The sequence below is a fragment of the Agelaius tricolor genome, unplaced genomic scaffold (genome assembly GCF_023055355.1).
Source record: "Agelaius tricolor isolate 1412-34295 unplaced genomic scaffold, bAgeTri1.0.p SCAF_2, whole genome shotgun sequence".
Classification (NCBI taxonomy): Eukaryota; Metazoa; Chordata; class Aves; order Passeriformes; family Icteridae; genus Agelaius; species Agelaius tricolor.
In genome coordinates this window covers 1988875-2011478 of record NW_027269262.1, presented here as the reverse complement: position 1 = coordinate 2011478, position 22604 = coordinate 1988875, and the positions used below count along the sequence as shown (strand labels likewise).

Sequence of the window (22604 nt, the reverse complement as noted above, 5' to 3'; positions counted from 1 at the left end):
AAATCAAGCCGTCTGTAAATAGTGTGGGACAATTCACCAGTCTTGCAGGTACCACATGGGGGAGAGACGAAGGATCGAGGGCAGCAGGTACTTGGGAGCTTTTCCTCTCCTCCCTGCCGGGGCACTCCAGGAGATGGGCGTCTGGAGCAGAGCAGCGTCAGGGAGGGTTGACACTGATGGAACCGGGGGCCTGGCGGTTGTCCCGCCTGTAGGCCCTGGGCAGGGAGTGGGACAGGAGGCACATCCGTGCCCGCTGCCGGGGCAAAGGCTGAGGGGCGTGCACGGCTGAAGCGGGCCGCTCCTCCCTGCGGCGCGGCCTGAGCCGGCGCCCCGGGGCGACCACGGTCGGGGCAGGCGCAGGGGGAGCGGTTTCCCTGCTGCCAAGGCCTTCAGCACACTCGGGTGGGTCAGCCCCGGCATTTCAGCACTCACGGCCCCTTCGGGGCGAAGCACAGCACGGCTCCTGCGAGAACCCAGCCTGCGAGGAGGCTCGTTCCCGGAGGAGGGGGAAAAGAATAATGGGCTCAGATGGAAAAAAAATGTGTTTTCCTGGCAATTTAGAACGGAGATTTCGATCGCAAGCCTGGAAAATGGTATTCCCTGAATAGTATTCTCTTATAAACCTAAAATGGTTTATAAGAGAATACTATTTCCAAAACTGCTTTAAAAAACTGTTCCTTTTGAAACCCGACCTGAAGCTTCGGCAACTGAGGAGCCGAGCCGAGCCGAGCTGCTGGGGCGGACGCTCCTTTGCCTGGCGGGGATCTTTAGAAGGGCCCGGTGTAACATGACAGGAAAGCACCTCGAAACATAAAGAAAGTCTTAATTTACTTTTCCCCTAATTTGTATCCCGTACGAGCGGGAAGAGAGACAGGCCGGGCAGAGTCCTGTAAGCACAGCCACCGGAGCCCTTTGCAGGCGCCCTCCCGGTGTGTGGCGGCGGCCCGGAGAGGACCTTTCCCGCTCCGGTGCACGGAGGCGGCCGGCAGCGTTCCGAGTCCCGCTTTACTGCGCTTTTTATAGCAGCTGGCACTAGTGGGTGCTGCGACTAAGTGATATTAATAATAAATAAATGAAAGCGGAGCCTCTTGGCTCACAGACGCGGCGTGGTGGGCATCCGTGGAAGAAACTTTATCAGTCGTCAGCGAAGAGGGGACACGCCGGTGTCCCCCTTGAGTGGGCTGAGCAGCCCTCCCTCCCCACTTCCCTCCCGCTGAAGCGCGGAAGGAGCCGCTCCGGACCCCGCCGTTACCGCCGGTCGGGAGCAGGTGAACTCCCTCCCTGCCCATCCCCGGGCTCCCCATCCCTCCCACGGCGAGCCCTCGGCGGTCTGGGTCTCCCCCGGTGCCGGGTGCCCCGGGTGAGGCGAGGGCTCCCCGCGGATCACGGGCTGCGCTGCAGGGGCAGAGCCCCGGCGGGAGGTTGCGGGGGGGCCGGGCACCGCGGTTGTTTGCATCCACCCGGAAACATCAACAGCGCGCGGGAGGGCGGATCGGAGGCGGCGGCGGCAGCGAGACAGGCCGCCCGTCGGGGCCGAGATCACGTTACCGAGCGCAGCCGTCCCACGCCGTGCCGGGGCTCCGCGCGGCCCGGCCCGCCGGCAGCAGGTGTCCGGGCGCGACGGGGCGGGCCGCGGCTGCGCCACCACCCCTGCCAGGGTGCCGGAACGTGGCGGGGGTCGCGGCGGGAGCCATGACGGGCGTGGAGGCCGAGCAGGAGTTTGACTTCGATTTCCTCTTCGAGTTCAAGCACAGCGATGAGGGTGGAGGTGGGTCGCGGTAGGGCGGCCGGGATACCTCCGGGAGTGCTGGCGGCGGGATGCTGCGGGGAGCCCTCCTTGCGCTGCCCCGTTCGGGAGGGGAAAAGGCTACCTCACTTCGCGGGGAGGGGGAGCCGGCAATCCCGCCCGGACAGGTCTGCCCGGTCCCGGGCGGCGCTCGTAGCCTCAGCCGCGCCGGGAAGCGGCGAGTGGGGCCGCGGCGACCGGGATAGAGTCCTGACCGGGCGGCAGGCGCTCCTCTGGCGGGTCAGTGGCAGCAGCCGAACGAGGTGCAGGGGGAGACGATCCAGGGGGGCCGCCGGTGCAGAGTTTTTAGAAGTCTGGAGTTGTTTGAGATGTCCGGACCCCCGCGCTGACCTGTCGCACGGCTTCCCCGGCTGGGTTTGGGTCTTGCCCGTGACAGAGATGGCCTGGTTGAGAACTCACTTGAACTCGCTTTCCCCATCCCCCCGTGAGCCGGACTTAGGCTCAGGGTTTAGCTTGAAGGTCATCCGCAAATAAAAATAACGGGCGTGAATTTGTCACGCATCACAACTGTTTCCAACTCTGGTGTCTCGGTCCGGATGTCTGTTTTTATGGCTTTAAGCAATGCTTGAGGTGGAAATGAGGCAAACAAGGCTGGAACTGGCAGAGACAGAAGGTTGCCGCTTCCTGGTGCGTGGTTAACTCGCTGCAGTGTCGGTGATAGCGGGTCACCGTAAAGAGCTCTTGTACAAGTAGATGACTTAACGCTGCCTCAGAGTAGGGCTGTGTTTGCTCTGTGCCTTATCTTTTTGCCTGTAAATTCTAGTAGGTTTGCAAATCCTTGTCTGTCTAACGCAGCCTGCCAGGATATGAGCGAAGGTGTTTTGCACCTTCCTAGCTCTCCCCAGTTGCCCACCTCTCTGGGAGAATGTCGGTGTCCAAATAGTTGTTATGAGCTTCTAGTTTTTAGAAGAAGGCAGTTTTTAGAGTTTCACACCAAGCTTTTCAGATAAGCTTTCTAGTGGTTAGACACCTGAGTGTCCAAAGTGGAGGGGCCTAAGCAAATTAATGTCAAAGTCCTAGTGTGAGAAAAGTACCTAACTCAATTAGGCAATTTTGAAAGCAGTTTAAACACAGACATAGATGTGGCTTCATCTTGAGCAATGTAAGACAGCCCTCATCTTCTCTAAAGACCCTACAAGCTGCAGGTGTTCAGCATTCCTATTTGAAATATGTAAATAAAAAACAATGGTGCTCAGTGCCTTGCAGGATCTGACCATTAATGATAGAAAGGAATAAAACTTCTTTACTGTGAAATAACTAGAGGAAAAGAAGGAGCTTTTTAACTGCTACAAAGGGAAACGTAATATGTGGAGGCGTGCTCACAACTCAAAAGGGTCCAATTGTTTGTCCTAGTTATACTTACCATAAGTGTGGATTTGTTGGAGCAGAACTGATGCAAACCTGCACTGGTCTATCTGATACTGGGGTTTGGCCCAGGATATTAAAATACCCTATTAAATGTGTCTTGGTACTCTGTACACTGGTCCTGGGTGCCTCTGTGAATCACAGTCATAATAGTGACACCACGGCACAGGCATTACCTGCCTTTCATCTGCATCAGGACTGTCAAAATATCCTACATAGCTACATTATGTGATGCAGGATTTTATTTCTACCTGTCTCATTCACCCTGGTGAGGAAAACATCAGCATGTTATAAATGCTGACTATGGATGTCTGTTTGATGAATTTTGTAAATATGGAAGTTTTGGAGAATGAGCTTATTTCAGAAATTTTAGCTGGTGGTTTTTAGCCCACAAACCAAGGTCTCTGTCTTGTTCCTAGTTCTGGCTTTGAGGCTTTTATATTTGGTAGACATATTTTCTACATGATGCCTGTAATTTTAAGATACCTAAATATGTTCGGAAGGCTTTGGATTTTGCATCTTTTTATTTTGTGTACTATTGTACACAAACTATGAATTGTATGGTGTTATTTTTCTTGGGCCTTTAAAAGTTGGTTTAAAAAAAAAAAAAGCATAATATTTCTAAAAGTGGCTATTCCTTGTCATGTGAAATAAGGAACTTGCTTATAGCACTTGAGGCTGTCTTTTAATTTTTTTTTAAACTGGATTCCAAAGGCTCATCTGAGCTTTGTATTGCCTATTGAGTCTGGGCTGCAGATCTCCAGCAGACTGCAGTGTTTGAATTCACCCCAGTCATGCATTAGAATTTGAGCAAACTGCTGGGCTTACAGTACTTGTCCCTGTTATTTTGTTTGTTTACCTATTTATTTTTAATACAAGATCTAAGAGCACTGATTCTGCAGTCAGCAGAGGCAAAGCCCACCTGGTGGGTGCAGAGCTGGGGCAGACTGCTGAGCCCCCAGTCTCCTGCCTGGACTGTCTGGCTGCATGGTGCGTGGTAGGGACTGGCTGGGAGTGGTTCGCAGCTGTGCCATGTCACCAGTGCCTTCCAGCTGTATGCCAGAGCAGGAGGCTGTGGAAGGGTATGTGGAAGAAGAGCATAGCCAGTGTCCCAGCAGCAGTGTGGACATCGACATCACCTTCCTCTGGAGCTGGAGGAAGCAGTGAAGGGGCTGAAGCTGCCCTGAAGGCACTACTCTAAACCCTTTCTCTGAGCTAGTTTCTGAAACAGATAAGGTTTTACCACAGCTGTACCATGTCAGGGGTTTTTTCCATGACGGGTAGGAGGGAGGGAAGTGGTGGTGGTTGTGGTGACACTGGGTGGTGTGGCCAAGTGGCAGGGCAGCAACAAAACAGAACTGATTTTGGAAGGAGGGAATTCTGATCCCCCTGGCAGATCTGCCCCTTGGTGTGACCAATGCAGTTAGATTTTGTCAAGTAGCCCCTCTTTTGCTGTATTTCCTGCTTCCCTGGTTGTTTGACTAGAGCGTGAAGCTGCAGCATGTTTTGAATAATCCAGTGTTATTTGTGGCACACTGCAGTGTAATTTAATGACCCTTCCTGAGCAAATGGCCAGTATCTGAGGGCAGACTAGAGAGCAAGTTCAAAAGGTGTTGTTGCTCATCATTCCCAACTGTTACCTGCTATGACATGCATCAGCTGGAGCTGCTGTGAAGCTGCCATAGCACATTAATTTTTCCTAAGTACCTTGCCTTGGAGTCGTTGCCAGAGAGAAAGGTGAGCGTGGGATCACAGGTGGATGACACCAGAGAGGGCTGAGCTGATAAACAAGAGAAAGAGAATAGCTGGCTGTGCTGGTTACCAGCTTGGAGGCTCGTTTGCATTTGCAGAGCTCCCTGGTCGCCTCCGGAATAGCAGCTGCAGTAATTAACACAGCCTTTCCATATCTTCCGATGGAAGGTGCGCAAGATGACTGCCAAGGGAACTTGCCTCCTGGGATAGAAAGTGACAGGTTTCCCATGTGGACTGGCTGTGGCCACGAGGCATGTAGAGTTTCCCTCTGTCCTGCAGGAAAGTGATGCTGCTGCCATAATAAACCTCAGGGAAGGCTGATGCATTGCATGCACAGCCTGGGGCTGGAGCTGGGTGCATTTCCAGACTTCTGAGAGGAACCTGTACACCAGCCTTACCCAGACTCAGAGTTCAGCAGTCATTGTCCCTGATACAAAGATTTTGCTCTCTTTTTCCAGTAAAGTAAGAGATACTGGTGTTCAGGCTTACGTGTCTGGTTCATATGTCCTGGTGACACAGAGCCTCCCTATATCAGGAAGAATAGAGGTGATGACTCCTCATCCCACCACAGCTCAGAGCACCAGGGGCATGTTGTCCTTGGTATAGGGCTGCCTATTTCCCCCATGGGCGGCCCACCAATATCTCTGGGTGGCAAAAAGAGTCACTTATACATCCCTGGGACGAGGGAGCAGAGCTGAAGGAGTGCCTTCAGCAGGCAGACAGCAAGGTGAGGCAGAGATAATGCCATGTGGACCAGTTTTGAAACGCTGGTCCACAGGGATGCTGCTCTACAGGGATGGAGGCATGCAAAGGGCACGTTGTTCCTTGTGCTTGGTCAGGGAGCCCATTGGCACAAGGCTGTGATGTGATCTGTCACTTTCCAGGTTTTCCACACTGGCTGTGCAGCTCTGCTTTTGCTTTTATCTCCCGGCACTGTTAAATGGTTGGAGAGCTGGCCCAGAGCACGCTGCTGGCAGCGCTCGATGTGGCGTGTGCAATAACCAGCAATTTCAGTGGAATTTCAGCTGTCGCTGAGTAGTGAGGCATCCATGTTTATCCTTCACCTGGCCTCTGCCAGTTGGGCTGGAGGATAAGTGGTCCCAGAAACCAGAGCAGATCAATAGATCCATCTTTTTCCAAAATCCTAGTTAACTGGAACCAGTTGGAAACTTGCTGTAATGGAAATTTCGATTGTGTATAATTTTTTTAACAGAATGCAGTTGATCTTTTTCGTTGCTTTAATCTGCCTCCACTTTTGTTTTTTTGTCCAGTTTTTTGTGTATTCCAACTTTTCAGGGAGGGAGTTAGGCTCACTTATGTAAAAACATATCTCTTCAGCTGCATCTCTGAATGCTGCAGTCTCCCAGAATCCTGAAGCAATGTTGTTTGATGACTCAATTATTTTGCTTTGAAGGTTCACCTAGGAACCATGTTCTCAAGACCAGCTCTGTCTGCGTAGATTCCCCATCCCAAGATATCTTGTCTTGTTCTGTTCAGTTAGTGGCATTTTCAAGGATGCTAGTCTGCAGCCTCTTGCCCAACATGGCACACCTGTGGGCTGTGCTGTTGAGGAGAGCTGTGATTTTGTGTGTTGTGCCATGTCCCACCATTTCAGCTGGGTATGTTACTAAGTAAGTATATTTGTGCAGCAACTCATGTCATTCTTTGTTGTTTGTTTGTTTCTTCCAGAACACTATAATTATGCATCTTCAAATGTAAATGCTGGCTTGCCTCTAAATGTGGCACATTCCTCATTGTCAACTCCATGTCATGGCCTGCAGACATCAAATCCCGTCATTTCAGTTGTCCCATCGACAAACCATCCCTCTGGATATGGAGGACACATTGACAGTGGAGCCTCCGAGTACTACCTGCCGCCAAACATGAGACCTAATGGGGCTCCAGCGCTGGAGAGCCCCAGAATTGAGATCACGTCTTACATGGGATTGCATCATAACAACAACCAGTTTTTCCACGATGAGGTGGAGGAGGCCATCCCTAACGCCAAGCGGTCGCCTTCCACTGCCACTTTGAACTTGCCGAACATCGAGGCATACAGAGACCCATCCTGCCTCAGTCCAGCGAGTAGTTTGTCTTCCAGAAGCTGCAACTCTGAAGCGTCTTCCTATGAGTCCAACTACTCATATCCATACACTTCACCTCAGACCTCTCCGTGGCAGTCCCCATGTGTGTCTCCAAAGACCACTGACACAGAGGAGGGCTACCAGCGCAGCATGGTGGCCTGTACTTTGCTCAGTTCCCCAAGGCACTCTCCATCGACGTCTCCCAGAACAAGCATCACAGAGGAGAACTGGCTGGGGGCTCGCAACTCCAGGCCTCCGTCTCCCTGCAACAAAAGGAAGTACAGCCTCAATGGCCGGCAGACTTCCTATTCCCCACACCACTCCCCCACTCCTTCTCCACAAAACTCACCACGGGTGAGTGTCACAGATGACACGTGGCTGGGGAACACAAACCAGTACACGAGCTCCGCCATTGTCGCTGCCATCAACGCCCTCACCACTGACAGCACCATCGATATGAACGATGGGATTCCCATCAAGTCAAGGAAGACCACCATTGATCACACCCCATCCATGACTCTCAAAACTGAGCCGGCTGGCGAGGATCATGGGACCATATCGCCAGCTGCCGATTTGTCACCAGAAGACTTCTCCAGCTTCCAGCACATCAGGAAAGGAAACTTCTGCGAGCAGTACTTGTCTGTGCCACAGCATCCATATCAGTGGGCCAAACCAAAGCCTCTATCTCCAACATCCTACATGAGGTAAGGAACCCCGACTTAGAGGACAATCCCAGTAGTATCTTTATTGCATGCTTTTGTTTCCTCCTTTTCCTTCCTGTCTCATTTCCTGCCAAATCTGCCCATCCACTCACTCCACATAACTGTGGCTTGTGACACTGCCTCTGTTGTTGGTGTGGTGTAACCACGGGTCAAGCCTTGAAGGGTGAAAGAGGCTGTTCTAGGAGCTGGCTATGCATAGGTTGTAACCAGTTATCCACTTTCCTGGGGATGAGCCCCAGGCTGGCAAGTCTGGAAATCAGGCATTCAGAAGCTCAGGGAGCAGGACAATTTCGTGCCAACAAACCTGTGGCTTTACTTGAAGTTTATTATGTCTCAGTATTTTTATATTGCTGGACAAGCATATGATTTCATTATGGTGATTGTTGCAGGGCCTTTTACATTTATGCTTTGTGCACAGTGAATAAAAGTTAATTAAGAAGATGGTTCTTTTGTGAATTATTTCAGCTTATCTGAAATTATTTCAGCTCATCTGAAGGCTGTCTATCAATATTCTTCTGTCTCTACTGGACAGTGATTCTCTGTTGGTTTTTTTTTTGTCTTCCCTGCTACTTCTGTTTAAAGAAGAAAAACTAATTTTTCAACTGCTGGTGGTTCAATCTGTTCATCAAATTTATTTATCACAACAGGGCTCCGGGTAGGAAGCAGTACCGTATAGCTGAAATCTTAATTACATTCATTGCATTTTCTTTCTGTCATAGATATAGACTTTATTTTGGACTCTTCTGTAAGAGGCATGTGGTGCAGGAAAATAGTTAGCTTTCCAAGGGCTTGTAGGCTGTTCCTAGTCCCTGATTCTGATGGTCACTCCCTTTCTTCCTCCTCCCCAAGCACACCTGGCTTCTTGCTCTTTACAGTGAAGCTGCCTTTCTCAAAATGAAAGCAGTAAGTGTGTAGCTGAAGTGTTTTAGCTAGCAATGCATTTCCTGGTTTTCAGCCTTGTCAGTCTCACCTTTTTTCAGCCAGCACCTCTCTGTCTTGTGCTGTCTCCTGAAACTGAGGTGGAGTGGTCCATGGCTCTTAATGTTGCAGCACACTCCCCTTCCTCATCATTCTCATTCTCCTCTGCATTGCCAAGCTCCTTTCAAGACCCTGGCTCAAACGCAGCAACCCCTTTGGATCTGGCCACCCAGAGTTAGGCACTCATCTTTCAGAGCTGGGGTGGAGACTTCTAACACCAGGCAAATCCTTCAGAGCCTTCCCATTTATTTAGAAAAAGCCTTTTATGTTCCCCCACTGCAGTGCCAAGTAGCCCATGTTCATCAGAGAGGCTGGCCCTCAGCTGTTGTGTCAGGGGCAGCCTTTTGTCGATGACTTCAAGGGCAGGAATAGGACAGTTTGCCCAAACAGGCTTTTATCTTTCCGTTGCAGCAAGCGGCCGTAGGCGCTGTGCCGTGCTCCATCAGGAGGCACCCGGCGTGCATGTGCGCTAACACAAACAAGAAAGGTGAAGTGCACAGAACGAAGCACCACTATGTTGTGTATTTAACATTTTTTCCACTGTTTTGGTCTTGTATAAAATATGTTTCCTGGTTTGCAATATGTTTCCATGTGATCTCATTAACTCGTGCTCTAGGGCAGTTGGAAGTTACTGTTGAAATGTGATTTTTAAGTTATTTTACCAATCAGATACACTGACAGTGCTTCCTTCCACCAAAAATACCTCTCATTTTATGTATATGAAAGTACTGGGCAAGTGAGCACGGACGTCAACAGGATCACAGCCTACGCAACAGAAACTGTTATTTTAAATCTTTCCAAAAAAATTGGTTAAGAGTTTGTCACAACATAGCTGGATTTTTTTCCTGTTATGTTACACATCTGTTCTATTTCAAACGCGAGGACTGGAGGGGTGGATTCCAACAAACAACTCAGGCTCCGAAATCTACCCAGTCATAATGATTTTGAGATAACCAGATTTGATTACCTCCTCTGTCCCTTCCTGAATATGCAGTACAGTTTTCATCAAAAGCCAGCATGCCTTGGAAAATCACTGACGCCTTTCCCTCCCTCTCTTGCATTCCCATCTCTTTGGTAGCAGGAGGGAGCAGGCACACCATCGGCTGAGTGCTGTCTCTGTTCCCAAGGTTTTATAGTGGGCATCAGTCTTAAAAGGAAACTGCTTTTTGCTATTGTTACTAAAATTGATGATGTTTTTAATTTTTCATAATTAAAGTTCAGTCTGCTTTAGGCTTTTCAAATCCTGGAGCAGGGGAATAATAAGAGTATATAATGAGACTATAATAGTGCCTGCCTTAACAGAAATTGAGTCTTTATGTGTTTCGTGAGCTCAGATGCTCAGCCCAGTCTCCAGGCTGTGGGCTCTGTGATGCAGATCTGGGCTCAAACATCTCCTTTTCAGACTATGATCATGTGACTGTTCCTGCACAGAACTCAAGGGTGCAGGATCACAGGACAGGGTGGCAGGATAGAGGCTGACCTCACAGCTGAGGCTTGAGCTACACAGGTTAGCCCAGGGCTGGCTGGGATTTGGCTGCAGTCCTTTGGTTGCAGCCCAGGGCCTTGCACCAAATCTTTGGATGTAGAAAATATTTAAAGACCAAGCAGACATTCCAGGGGAAGCACTGGAGCAAGCAGTGAGGTAACAATGGGAATCACACCTTTTCTAGACCAAAATAGTTATCTAAATATACCAGTCTGCCTCAAAAAGCCCTGGAGGTAAATCATGGTGCAGAGTCAAGAGATGATCTTTGTGAAGATCTCTTTCAGTTTTATTTCCAACATATTTTTTTTTATTTTAGTATTTGTGCATTGTGCTGTCTCATTCAAATGCAGCTAGTTTCTGTCTGTAGTATCTCTCTTAGAGTTACTGTAGGAAATAATTTTAAGAGAAGTACTCTATTGGGCAGTTACTGCACAAGCAGAGGAGGCTCTGTGTTTCTCAAACCCTTGCTGTGTCAGTGGTGTTCCTTCTATGCCATTTCTCCATCTCTCCTAAGTGCTATGTAATGCAGGATGTCTTGTGGGCAAAAATGCCAAAACCAAAATGGAAGTACAGGACTGGACTTCTGCCCTCGGCTATGGGGGCACTGTTAGTGACTACTTCCAAACTGAAATCCCATTTTTTGTATTCTGCACCTGCTCATAAGCAGGTCCTAAATCACCCGATATCACAACAAAAAGTATAGTCACTCACCAAAGTGCCATGTTTCTAAATATCTTGCACATTTTATATGACTTCCTCTTCACCTGCTGTATTTGATTAAACACAAACTGAGATTTCTCAGAGGCAGTTTTTTACTCTTCGAAAAGTAGTGCATTGTATTTATATCAAGTGTAATCAATTTAATCCAAGGAGTGTGTTGGCCTTTAACACTTGAGCTTGCACTAAATGTATTGTTTTTCAAGAGAAGGAGAAATGATTGGGTTTGCTGGTTGGGTGTATGGCATATATGAGGTCTACCACGCCCAAAGGAGATTGCAGGTATAACAGGTGACTTTTAAAAGCTCCCTATGGTGTTTACTTCCACAGTTTATTGTTTTTTAACAGTCAAAAGCCACATTTTCTTTAGCTGCCGTCTCTTTTTCAACCTCAAAAATATGCATATATGTTTTTCACCTCACAGGCACGTGGTTATGTAGTTTTACATATGGAGACTGAAGTCTGTACCTAGAGAATGTATGGTTGGATACCTCTCTGCAAGTTGCAAAAAGCACATTTGACTTTTGTCTGCATCAGTGAGCTTTTTGGGTTTTTTTGTGGATTTTTTGGATTCTACTTTTGGGACTCTGACAGTATTAAACTCAAGCATGCAAAAGTTGAGGCCCCAAATTTTACAAATGATGTATCAAACAAACTATGATTACAAACTATGACTTTAAAATGTTGCAGAAATTTTTCTTCTTTCTTTCAAAAGAAGAAAAATTCATTTGCAGACCTTTCAGATGCTTTTGATTTTGTGGGAGTTTTTTGTTTGATTGGTTTTGGTTTTTGTTTTTGCAGAAGTGTTTTGTTTCAGATCATGAAATAGAGGGCATCCCTACTTGGGAAACGTTGAATTTCTCAAGAAAAAGGTACCAGCAATCTTAAGATGAGATGAGATAGCGAGTGGTGCAGCCGCACCAGATTTGCTGACCTGTGCATCCCTGGCGAACTTGCGTGTTTATGGCAGGCGAGAGGAAGTTCCTCAGACAAAGCAAAGGCAGGGCTGTCTGGGCAAGACTCAGTGAAGTGGGAACTTGTGGCTGTGTGGCAGTGACCATCTCCTGGGACTCATTAGTGTTAATTGAGGGGCTGGCACTGGGAAGTGGACAGGGCAGAGCCCAAAATGCCGCTAATCTTTTTTTTCTTTTCTGCTATATTCCTGTTGAATAGGAATGTTTGGATACTTTCAACATGTTTGTTTTGCCATCACATAGCAGTGACTTTTTATTACATTTGGTTGCTGCACCATAAGGCTGAAGACTACTTGGAAGCCTGTCTCAGTAAACTGATATATTTTTGTTTGTTTGATTTAATCTTCCCCACGCTTTCTCCCGACTGTTTTTTAGTTCATTCAAACAACCCTGTGAGCATCTTATTAATGGCCTTCCTTCACCAGCTCTTTTGACACCCTAGGATTCTAAATTCAGAATAAGCAGAAATCGATGCCAGCCACTTGTTATCTCCATTCCTGCAGCAATAGTTTCTTGTCATTTCTCTAAGCCATCAAATGTGAAACTTCCCATGCAAACCAATCTCTGAGTGTGAATTTTTAGGACAGAAGGGTGAAGTATTATGTGGGAGAATGATGATGACTCATGTTTTCAGACTTCAGGATGAGGAATTCCAGGGCGCCTCATGCACTTCAGAGAGGATCTACTTGCTCCACATGCCAGCAAAATTCAGCCAAGTGTAGGGTGGGACACAGCATCTATTTTAACAGCCCACAGCCAGATTGCTCAATTGTCAGACAGGAAATTCAAAAAAAAAGAGAGAGTAAAATCTGCCCGCATTAAGTCATAGGTGAAATATAAAGCAGGTGTATTTTTCTGACCACAGTCGAGTTGGTGGACACGTAGCCATCACCGTTGTTTTCTTACTCTTTCAAAATCACACACAAGGATCTTTCACAGGCATCCACTTCGATGTGAGATGAGTAATAAATAATAAATTGTAACCATAATTGCATTTGGTGCAGAGTTGGAGCAGGTTCAAGCTAGCAGCTTGGTAAAAGTTTCAGCAGCCCTGTGGTTTTTCTATTTTGTGTTTTTGTTTCTATAGGAAAACTCCTTGTCAGAAAAAAATAAGTTTAGCACAGGACACCCAGTCTCAGCTGTACTCCTTCTAGGTCACTCACTTTACTTTGGGTGCTGAAAGACACTGAGCATCTTCTCCTTCTAGGCAGTGGTTCATGCCACTCTCAGGCAGCTATCTGGGGTAGATGACTCTGTGCTGCAGTACTTGTCCAAGAACAGGGATAGTCCCAGGGTGAGACTGGCAGTTGTTCTTGTACTTTCTGCAGTTTGGGACAAAAATGTTTGTGAATCTCTTTTTCCAGTGGCCTTGGGCTAGTAGCTTAGAAAGTGTAATTATAATTTCATTCCCAAATGGATAGCAGCCATGTGAAAATGGAGCCTAAACACCTTTAAAAAGTTTAGCAGAAGTTTTTAGCTTTGTTTCCTCCCTGTATATATTCCAGTGGGCTGCTTGGTACCTTTCTTTTTTTTTTTTTTTCTGTTTTTTTTTTTTGTAACTTGATAAATCTTTCTGCTAAAGGCAGAAGTCAGCCAGACTGGATAATCTGTTTTTGATTTAATCATATTGTGTATCTGGTGTATGCAAAATAAATCACTATTCATCTGGTTTTTAATCTGATTTATGTAGGACAGAGTTATATTGAGCCAGTTTGCTACAGCCTAGCACCAGCTTTTGTGAACCTGCCTTGAAGTAACCACACCCTCATTGCAGCATTTAGGAGGACTACAGTGAGATTTGTTAGGGCACAGAAAGAAATGGGACAGGTTTTCAGCTGGTGGAAAATGTCATCTGAGGAAAAAAGACTGATGTGTATTTGATAGGAAGACTGCATGAAGACCTTTAATTCCTCTTCTTGACGGCTATGGTGGGGCTCTTCTAACCTCCACGTGACACTGGCTTGATGAGGTAGTTTGGACCTTTTCAAATTAATATTTGCAGCAACCAGATTTGATTTTACCACTGCACCATTTGTTTGGTGGCTTTTTCCTTTAACCACGTTTAGCTGCAGAAAATTAAGTGCATGATGAATATAACCTAACAGGAAATAGCTCTGACAGCCCCAGTCCATGACACTGCTAAATGCATCACTTTGCTTCCTTTATCAGGAAAACTCCCATTAATTGTCAATTTATAATTGGGCAGGTGGTGCTTTGGAATTTTGATTGTAGATTTGAGGCTAACAGCAAACCATATTTTTGTTTTCATACTTTATTTGAGAACATGAATTTTACAACTTAATTATACTAACATTTTCAGGTGCTGATTTGAAAAGGGGAGGTTGTGTGTTTCTTCTTTGGTTCTTTTCTATCAAAGAGATGTCATTAATTACAAAACTATGACTTCTATATATCTTAAAAAAAACAACCCTCTTCACTTGAGGACTACATGCTGTCAGTCAGAGCCCTCCTTTTTAAGTGTTAAAAATTTCTAATCTGATAGATGTTGTATCCTCAGAAAAAAAATCCATCAAGTGAGAATTTACTTAAAACCAGAAACATCTGTTTAAAAATGTGTGCTGATCATCACCAGGAGAGACACAGCTGTTTTGCTCTACTCTTTGTCATTTATCATTACTCAAATATGCTTTATCCAGATTTTTTTTTCCAGACTAAAATATGTGTACCTAAAGTGCTAGGCAAAGAGCAGTGGCTACATACAATGGCCACCTGTCCGTAATTTTCTGCTGTCTCCTCATTCCTTGTATGAGCCCTGGCCATTTTGGGGGAATGGCTTGCACAGGAGCTCAGAAGGTGCAACATCCTGCCTGTAGCTGAGGCAGGGGCTTCCATGTGTGGAGGGGCAGAAGGAGAATTCAGAGTTTGTCCCTTGCAGGATCTTGCCAGTGGAGAGGGTGCCCCCCTGGCTTCTCCTGACTCCAGATGTTCATGGAAGCTCAGAACCTGCAGAGACAACTTTCTTTTAGATAAACTTCCCCTTAGGGTAAGCTGGGATGATGGATACTTCCCTTTCTCTCTGTTGTTGCGCTCCATGTCCTGAAGGCTGGAGAACAGAATACCTTGATGTTTGGAGCCTGCAACTTGCCACTGAGCTGTCCTGGAATAGCAGGAGGTGCCCAGGGAGCAAAGGTGATCCTGGTCCTCACCCAGGCTGGGACTTGGTGGCTCCAGCTAACCCCTGTAATGTGTACAATGTGTGTCCATAGGCATGCAGATACATGGCTCAGACTTGTCAAAAATGAAGAAGGATAATGTAGGGAAACGTAGCACCGCCTGAAGTCTCAGCAGTGCATACGCACACAGGCAGTAACAGATGTGAGTTCAATATGCTTGTGGTACAGGGCTGGGTAAGCACTCAAAAACCCAGAAGGCAAAGCACAAAAGTGCCTGTGCTAGTGGTAGAAGTCCTGTCCTGCAGTGGAGCCAATAGGGCTGCTGAGAGCTGTAGTGCCTGTGGAATATACAAGTGCACTGAGTGTGGATCACTGGGATGGTAACATGGAGTATCCAGCCTCCAGCTGAACAAGTGTTTGCAGTATATGCATCCAGTGTGGAAGCTCTTGCACATCCCTTCCCCTTCAGGCAGCTCACAGGGAAAGGAAAGATTTCATCTGTGATCCCTGCTGCTCAGACTGTCCTTGCTCCTGGGCTGCAGTAGTGGGGCAAGGATCCAGTAAATCCCCAGTTCCCAGCCTCCCCAGCAGGCTGGGGAGAGCTGGTGAGCCCTTACCTGCAGGCTGTGGTGGCACAAGTCCTCTCACAGTGCCAGGGACCCCTGGCCCATGGCACCTACAAAGGGCCACGATTTTCTGCTTGCTGGTTGTCTTCTCCAGGCTGATGGGAGAGATAATAAAGTTTCATATGAAAGGGCAGGGGAGGGTGTTGCAGTTGGGCTGTTTAATTACTTTCGAAGACTTTTGAAGGACACTCAGTGAAGAAAATTCACCAAAGGAAAGAATATAGAGTGGACATGAAATTAGTATTTTAATTAAAGCTTATTTACTTCAATTTTAAGGTTAGTAAGTCTGTCTCACAGCTGCTGTTTCTACTGTCCTTGTTTCTTTTCTTTCAAAGCATCAACTTGGCATTTCTTAGAGGTCTCCCAGCTATTTTCAAGTGTGGTTTTATACTGGAAGAGGGTTTCTAAGAATCTCATTCTCCCACCATTGAATGCTGTCAGGCTGCTTGATGGGAATAGGTGCTTGGTATTTTAGTTAATTTTAGAGTCAGTGTTGAGCCAGAAGAGTGAGCTGCATGTTCTGCAGGCTTGCTCATCACCATCAATAGGATTCATAAGCAAGTTCTGACTTCAGAGTTTTCTCCTTTGCAGTGTATTAACCCAAAAGAGATCAGCTTTGCTTCGAGGCTCTCAGACATGCTTTGGGTTGGGAGTGAAGCAGGGAAATAGCTTTTCCTTCATCTTTCCACCCCCTGTAAACAGAGAAGATTTGTTGAAACCCATTAGATTCATTAAATGCCAAACTAGTTTGGCATTCACTTTCACAGCAGAAATCGTCTTCCTAAAACTCCCCCATGTCTTTCTGCCTTTTTATTTTGCTTTGAGAGTTAGTATAGATAATATTTGTATATATATATTATATATATACAAATATATAATATTTGTAATCTGTGTCTTAAAAATTTTCTCTTTTGGATACAAATTAGATAGCATCTGGGCCAACAGATATGCTAGACCCATAAATCTTCCTAAAATAGCCAATACCTTCTAAATTACTTATGTCATGACATTATCCTTATCGATTAAATTTTAACTGTAAGATGGTGAAGGATGAACTACGAGACTAGGTGTCTAAAGTAATAGTGCTGGTTGCTTGTGGTTTGTGATAGGGTACTTGATGTTAATTTTTAATCTGTTTTCCTTTCCATTGTAGCCCATCCCTGCCTGCTCTGGATTGGCAGCTGCCATCTCACTCAGGACCTTACGAACTGCGCATCGAAGTGCAGCCGAAATCCCACCACCGAGCTCATTATGAGACAGAAGGCAGTCGAGGGGCTGTGAAAGCATCTGCGGGGGGGCACCCCATTGTGCAGGTATCAAACGTGTAACCAGCAGCACAGGTTGTTTATCTCAGTGCTCTGTGGTGAGCGCTGTTTCTTCTCTAAAACCAAAAAGTAATGGGAGATTTTCCCTGTCCTCAGAAATTCCTGCATGTGACCACTCCTTAGACCGCATTTTAAACTGGGTGGACCAAGCTTTTGGTGAAAACAATGCAAGAGCAATGTGAATACAGAGTGGATTGCTGCTCTGTCTGTTTAGGGCTCAGCAAGTGTTCAGCTGTTCAGTGGTGACCATGGACCGACTTGTGCAGTCACACTTCAGACTTTATACTGTTTATTCAGTTTATACTGAAATCAGCTGGGGACGTGCCTCAGTACATTTAGTCCTTAACTGGCAGTTGGATCTAATCAGATCTGTGAATGCATGTTGGAGTGCAGAGCTGTAGCAGTGATGTAGAAGTATGTTGCTGGTTTGGATGTTGCAGTGAGTTCTGAGCAAAGGCTTTTAGAGTTTTTCTGTTCAGTTTCTAAAACCCTTCCAGCTGCTCTGAAAAGCATCTGAGATCTGAATCTAGTTTCATGAATTCCACCAAGCTCTTTAGTTACTCTGTATAAAGCATTTAATTTAATAACACTCTAAACTGACCCTTAATTCGTTTATATGAGTAGTGTCATTCATTTTTAAAGGTCTTTGCTCAGGAGTAGGAAGAACAAGATTTGGTTGTTTAAAACAAAAAAAGAATAAGTAGTGGGAGAGAGTGGGAGACAGTGCCTGTCCCTACCCAGCTGCTGCTTTCTCGCCCAGCAGTTAAACTCCCAATGCTGCCTATCAGGGCTGTGTCCCTGTGTGCAGCAGAGCCCAGGTTTCATCGCTGCCCGGATGCCACAGGACCCATGGATGCCGGGGCACTGCTGCCATGCTCGCACAGCTTGGGCTCGTGCCACAAGCCATGCTGTGGGATCAGTGGCTTGTTGAAAGCCCCGATGGCTCAAGATGATGTACAGACCACACATGCAGGGCTGTGCATGTTTGTTTATTTACTGTAAGCTCCTGTTTGCAAACATGTCTGTGGAAGGAACGGTGGGAGGCTGGGATGACGCTGGGCAGAGAATGCTGTTGTGTAAATGTGTGCTGCTGCCACAGCTGGAAAAGGAAAGTGAGGGAAGTTGTCAGCAGCAAACACACTTAAGCTCTGCCAGAACTTGTCAGTGACATGGGATTATGGAAGCTGTCTGCTGGAAGTTGAAAGGTTTTAGCAGAACATTTGTGAATGATATTAAAGAGGGGCATATGGCAGACATGCTTGTTTACAATTAATGCCTTCTCTGTTTGTGGCTAGATGCAAGGAAATGCAAATGGGGAGGTATCAATTTGCAATGGTCAGCTTGGCACTTAAAGTTTCTTACGTGCATTTTGGAAAGACTGAATGTGATGCCAACATTTAATTGGACTAAATGTGTCCAGACATTTCCCCTCTCAGCCCCTGTCCCAGTCTGTCAGGAGGGAGCATGCTGCTTCCAAACACAAACAAGTGTCAGAAGAGAGGAGAGGAGAGGAAGGGAGAGGAGAGGAAATTACGGAAGGCCATGAAGGGAGGGCAGAGGAAGCAGACAGTCCCAGCCCTGTCAATTGGCTCTACCATTAATAAGGATTAATGTATTTTTCAGTCGTTTTATTACAACCCAAACATCCGTTTCTCCGAAAAGAACAGAAACATAAAGAGATGCAGAAAAAGTTTTTCTGTGCTGATATTGCCATCATGGCCAATTATCTGTTTGAAGAAATGCATAAAAGCTCTGACTTAGACCAGAGTTGAGTAGATGGATGAATTAAAAGTACTTCCAAAAAGAAAAGTGTTTATAAATAATTTTTGTAAGACAAATAGTAAGTACTTACAAATAAAGAAGTACCTGAAAAACGAATGTATGTATAAATAAATGGAAGAGAAGGAAATCTAGGGAGTATTTTCTGTTAAATTGGTGACTGGCACAACCTGAAAAATGCATCTCTGAAGCATCAACAGGTTTCCAGATGGTTCAGATCAGGTTTGATTCATCCCACTGGGTTACACAGAAAGGAGCCCAAGTTTTGAAGTTCAAACCCAGATGTAAGCTCAAACAGAATCTGAGTGTCTTCAGGAGAGAGATTTTGGATCAAGCTTTTTGCTCTTTAATATTTCTGGTGTTTTCTGTTGACTCAGGGAAAACGCTCATAAAACTGCTTTGACCTCTTGTACTACCCTTTTCTGTTACATTTTTCCCATGTTGACCCTCAGGTCTTTCTTATGTCGGAACTTTGAGGAAACTTGCTTTCATTCTGCTGTTGTTAAAGCTCTTCCCCCTTTATCTTCAACAAGAGGAGAATATGGATGAGATCTCTCTCCTCTCTCAGTTTTTCTCTCTTTGTTTCAAACCCCCTCTCGTTGGCATATTGCTTCCCAAAGTAGGTGATGTTCTCACATTAATACGTCCACAAATCTGTTGGGCATGCTAAGGCAGATGAGAAGTAAATCCAAAAAACATCCACTGTTCATGGCATGGTTCCCAAGCAAAATTGCCAGGAGGTTGCTTTCTCTCCAGCCGGAGCAGGTATATCTATCTTTCCCGGGCAATATTAGCTTCCTTGCTGCTGATCCATCTCTTCTTTTAAGAGGTGGAATGTCTGAGGATCAAAGGTTTCTGAGGCAAGCATGCTGGATGAGGAGAGCAGTAGCATAGGAGGGCAGGAATCTCTCATGGGTATGACATGAAGCCCAAGCTTCAGAGCCAATTTTTTCCTTAGCTCCTCCAGTCTGGTGACTTTTCTGTGTAGCTGGAGAGGGCCCCATGTACAGCTGAGGAGCTGGCACTGTGCTCAGTGCCACTGGTGTATGAGATTGCTTTTCTCTCCCAAACCTGAGCATGGGGAGGGGCAGGCAGAGCTGAGCACGGCAGGCTGCCTCAGGAGCTCATACTGACCCATGCAAAGTCAAGCCTGGTGTGTGCTGGGGACTGCCTGTGGCAGTAGTTCTGTCTACCACTTGCTCCTTATCATCTCTGAATCATGTATGGGACTTGCTCACTGGAAGCTCCCATGTGCCATCTCCCAGGCGTATTTCAGCCAGCAGGATTTCCTGTGGATTTCCTTCTGTGGAATGGCAGCACCTTCCTTGCTGCGCTTAGGAATTATATGGTTTGGAGTGCTTCAAGTTGCCTGTGAAATCTCATGAGCCTGGTAACACAATATTCCTCTCTCTCACATTTTGCTTTTGCCTGTTTGGGTGTTTGGCTGCCATGGCAGCTCCAAGCTATCGCTGTTTCTGATTGCTAAACATTTGGAGAGTGGGATGAGCCGGCGCGCCTGGCAAGCTAAATATGCCGCAGAGGATTGGCAAGCAAATGATGCTGGGGAGCGGTGCTGGTGAGCTCACAGCTGGCACTGGCTTTCACCCCTTGGCTTGGGGAAGTATTTTGCGAGTTGCTGTTGCCTTTGGTGATTTTAGACGGGAGTACTCCCACCTCTGAGTCAGAGCAGGGATGGTGCCCTGGCTGGCACCAGGCATTGGGAAGCTGCATATTGTGTCCAGTGACTGTTAAACCTGGGACCACTCTGAGGAGCAAAATCCTGTCTGTTACCATCCTGCTGGCACCTACTCCTTCTCAAGAGTTTGTGGCTCAGGTGAGGATTTTTAAAACAAAGCAAAATGAAGTGAATGGGTTAGTTAGCACACCCACAGCATTATGTTGCTACAGACACATTTTAAGTGAAGTGAATTTAATTCAAGGGGTTTACATCCAGAACACCTTAAAAATGTCCTCCATTTGGACCTATCTCACAGTTCTTCTTTTTGAGTGTAGTGGTGAGGAGTTGCACAAGATGGGGTTTGCATTCCAGCCAGTAATGGCTCTGTTTCAGCTGCAGGTAAGTAATGCAGCAGATAAAAGTTTGCACTCCCCAGGGAGGGATGGCACCAGATTGTAAATACATGGTCTGCAGATATTCTAATTAATAACTCATCTTTGAAATAATTCAAGCACTTTGACTGCCTGAGATGGAATTTTTACAAGCAGGGTGTGGTGTATCTATGAGATAAAATCCAAATACTCAAGAATGTTTAATTAAAGGGCATGATGTACTCCCATAGAAGATTGTATTCAACAGTGAAAGAAAATATTCAAATGCATGGAGTAGTCTAGTAAGCACTTTTAAAAGCCATGACTATTATTAAACTTCTTGACACAAAATATGCCATGAATTCTCTTCCAGATCACTCCTGACATGAAGCCTATAAATTGGTTAGAAAAGGGAAAGAAAATTAGTTGTAGGAGTTTTCCTTTTTATCTAAGTAACCAGTACTATCCAGAATTTATTTTCCTCTTGAAAAATTAAGTTATTATGGAATATACAGTGAATGCTGCCTTGCCTTTCACTGTACCTCTTAGAGTGAGAGGGTAAAGGTTGTGTTTGGCTTCTGTGCTTCAACACAAAATTTCATCTGAGCCTGTGCAGAGCTGAATTGTTGGAATGCTCTCATTTTACAGGCAAAACTCAATGATTTGTCTGCTGATTTACATAGTCAAAATGTTGTTTGTGCTGGGAGATTTGCTCAAGAATCATCTGTGTCCTTTCTTCAGGTAGGCATTTCAGGTCTGATTTCAAAGGCCATGAGGCATACACTGGGATTTTTAAATCCCCTTATGACTGTCAAGTGTCAGACTCTCCTCTATAGCAATCACTGCCTTGGTATTTTTTGTACATCTCCACATCACCATAATTAGGCACCAACATGCCCCTGAGTGATTTGTGCATTTCAATAACACATGGAGTGTCTTATTGTTTGCTTCCCATGGATCAGTTGGTTTTGTTGCTTTCGGTTAACAAGCACAAAGTCCCTGTGCAGGTGCTGGTCACCACAGCTATCTGCCAGAGCCCTTTCATCTTCAGACCTATAAGCAATGAATACCTTTTGCAAATCCCTTGGGGAATAGAAAGCCTTGTTGACACAGCAGTGTAACTTCAGGGGCCATCACACTTTGATCAGCACCTCTCATACCCTGGCTTCGCACACAGCCAACAGCACGAGGTCAGACAGTCCTGTGGTAACCAGAAGGCTAGATGGGAACAAGAGAGAAATGGAGAGCTGAAGGAAAAGACTGGAAAGAGCTGTTCACCACTGATGATAGAAAGAGGATGAAGGTAAAAGGAAGCAAAGAGGAAGGCTCTTCCAGACAGAGCATGCCAATTTCTTTGCAGCAATGCTGTGGTGCTGCACGGTAAGAGTGAACCCATGGCGAGTCCCATTATATGGGACCTGCAGTGTGTTCATAAGTGCTTTTCTTGGTAGGGATCCCCACTGCTACAAGTTTGTTTTAAACAACAGAACTGCCACCATTGCTGAGTGAGTCAAGGGAATTAGAAAGAAAAAACAGTCCCTTGTGGGTCCAGTTCATGGCCATGTGACACTTGAGCAAGAGGAGCATATGTGGAAAAAATAGTGTTAGCTGCTTCCCCCTTCCCTCTCTGAGTATATTGGGGCAGAGCAGAGGGCATATTCTCATTAGTAAGCAGTGATTCAACTCATCATGCTACAGTGGACTTCCTCTCTGTGCTGCTCTTAGCTTCTTTTTAGAAGGCAGCATCACTGTTTTGTTCAGATGGAAATATAATCCTTCCTTATGGTGGGCATATAAAGACATTGG

At 46.2% G+C, this 22604-nt stretch overlaps 1 protein-coding gene across 5 annotated transcripts in view; it reads left to right on the top strand.

The window, feature by feature from the left end:
* NFATC1 (nuclear factor of activated T cells 1) overlaps nucleotides 1-22604 on the top strand; it is a 110063-nt gene that overhangs the window by 2739 nt on the left and 84720 nt on the right. For 4 of the 5 annotated variants that reach the window (XM_071450686.1, XM_071450673.1, XM_071450661.1 and 1 more), the window contains exons 2-3: nucleotides 6614-7712; nucleotides 16799-16958. In XM_071450686.1, coding sequence (XP_071306787.1) covers nucleotides 6614-7712; nucleotides 16799-16958 — 1259 coding nt within the window. Of the gene's footprint in view, nucleotides 1-1406; nucleotides 1769-6613; nucleotides 7713-16798; nucleotides 16959-22604 lie in introns of those variants that run through there. The other variant, XM_071450669.1, reaches the window with a different exon arrangement.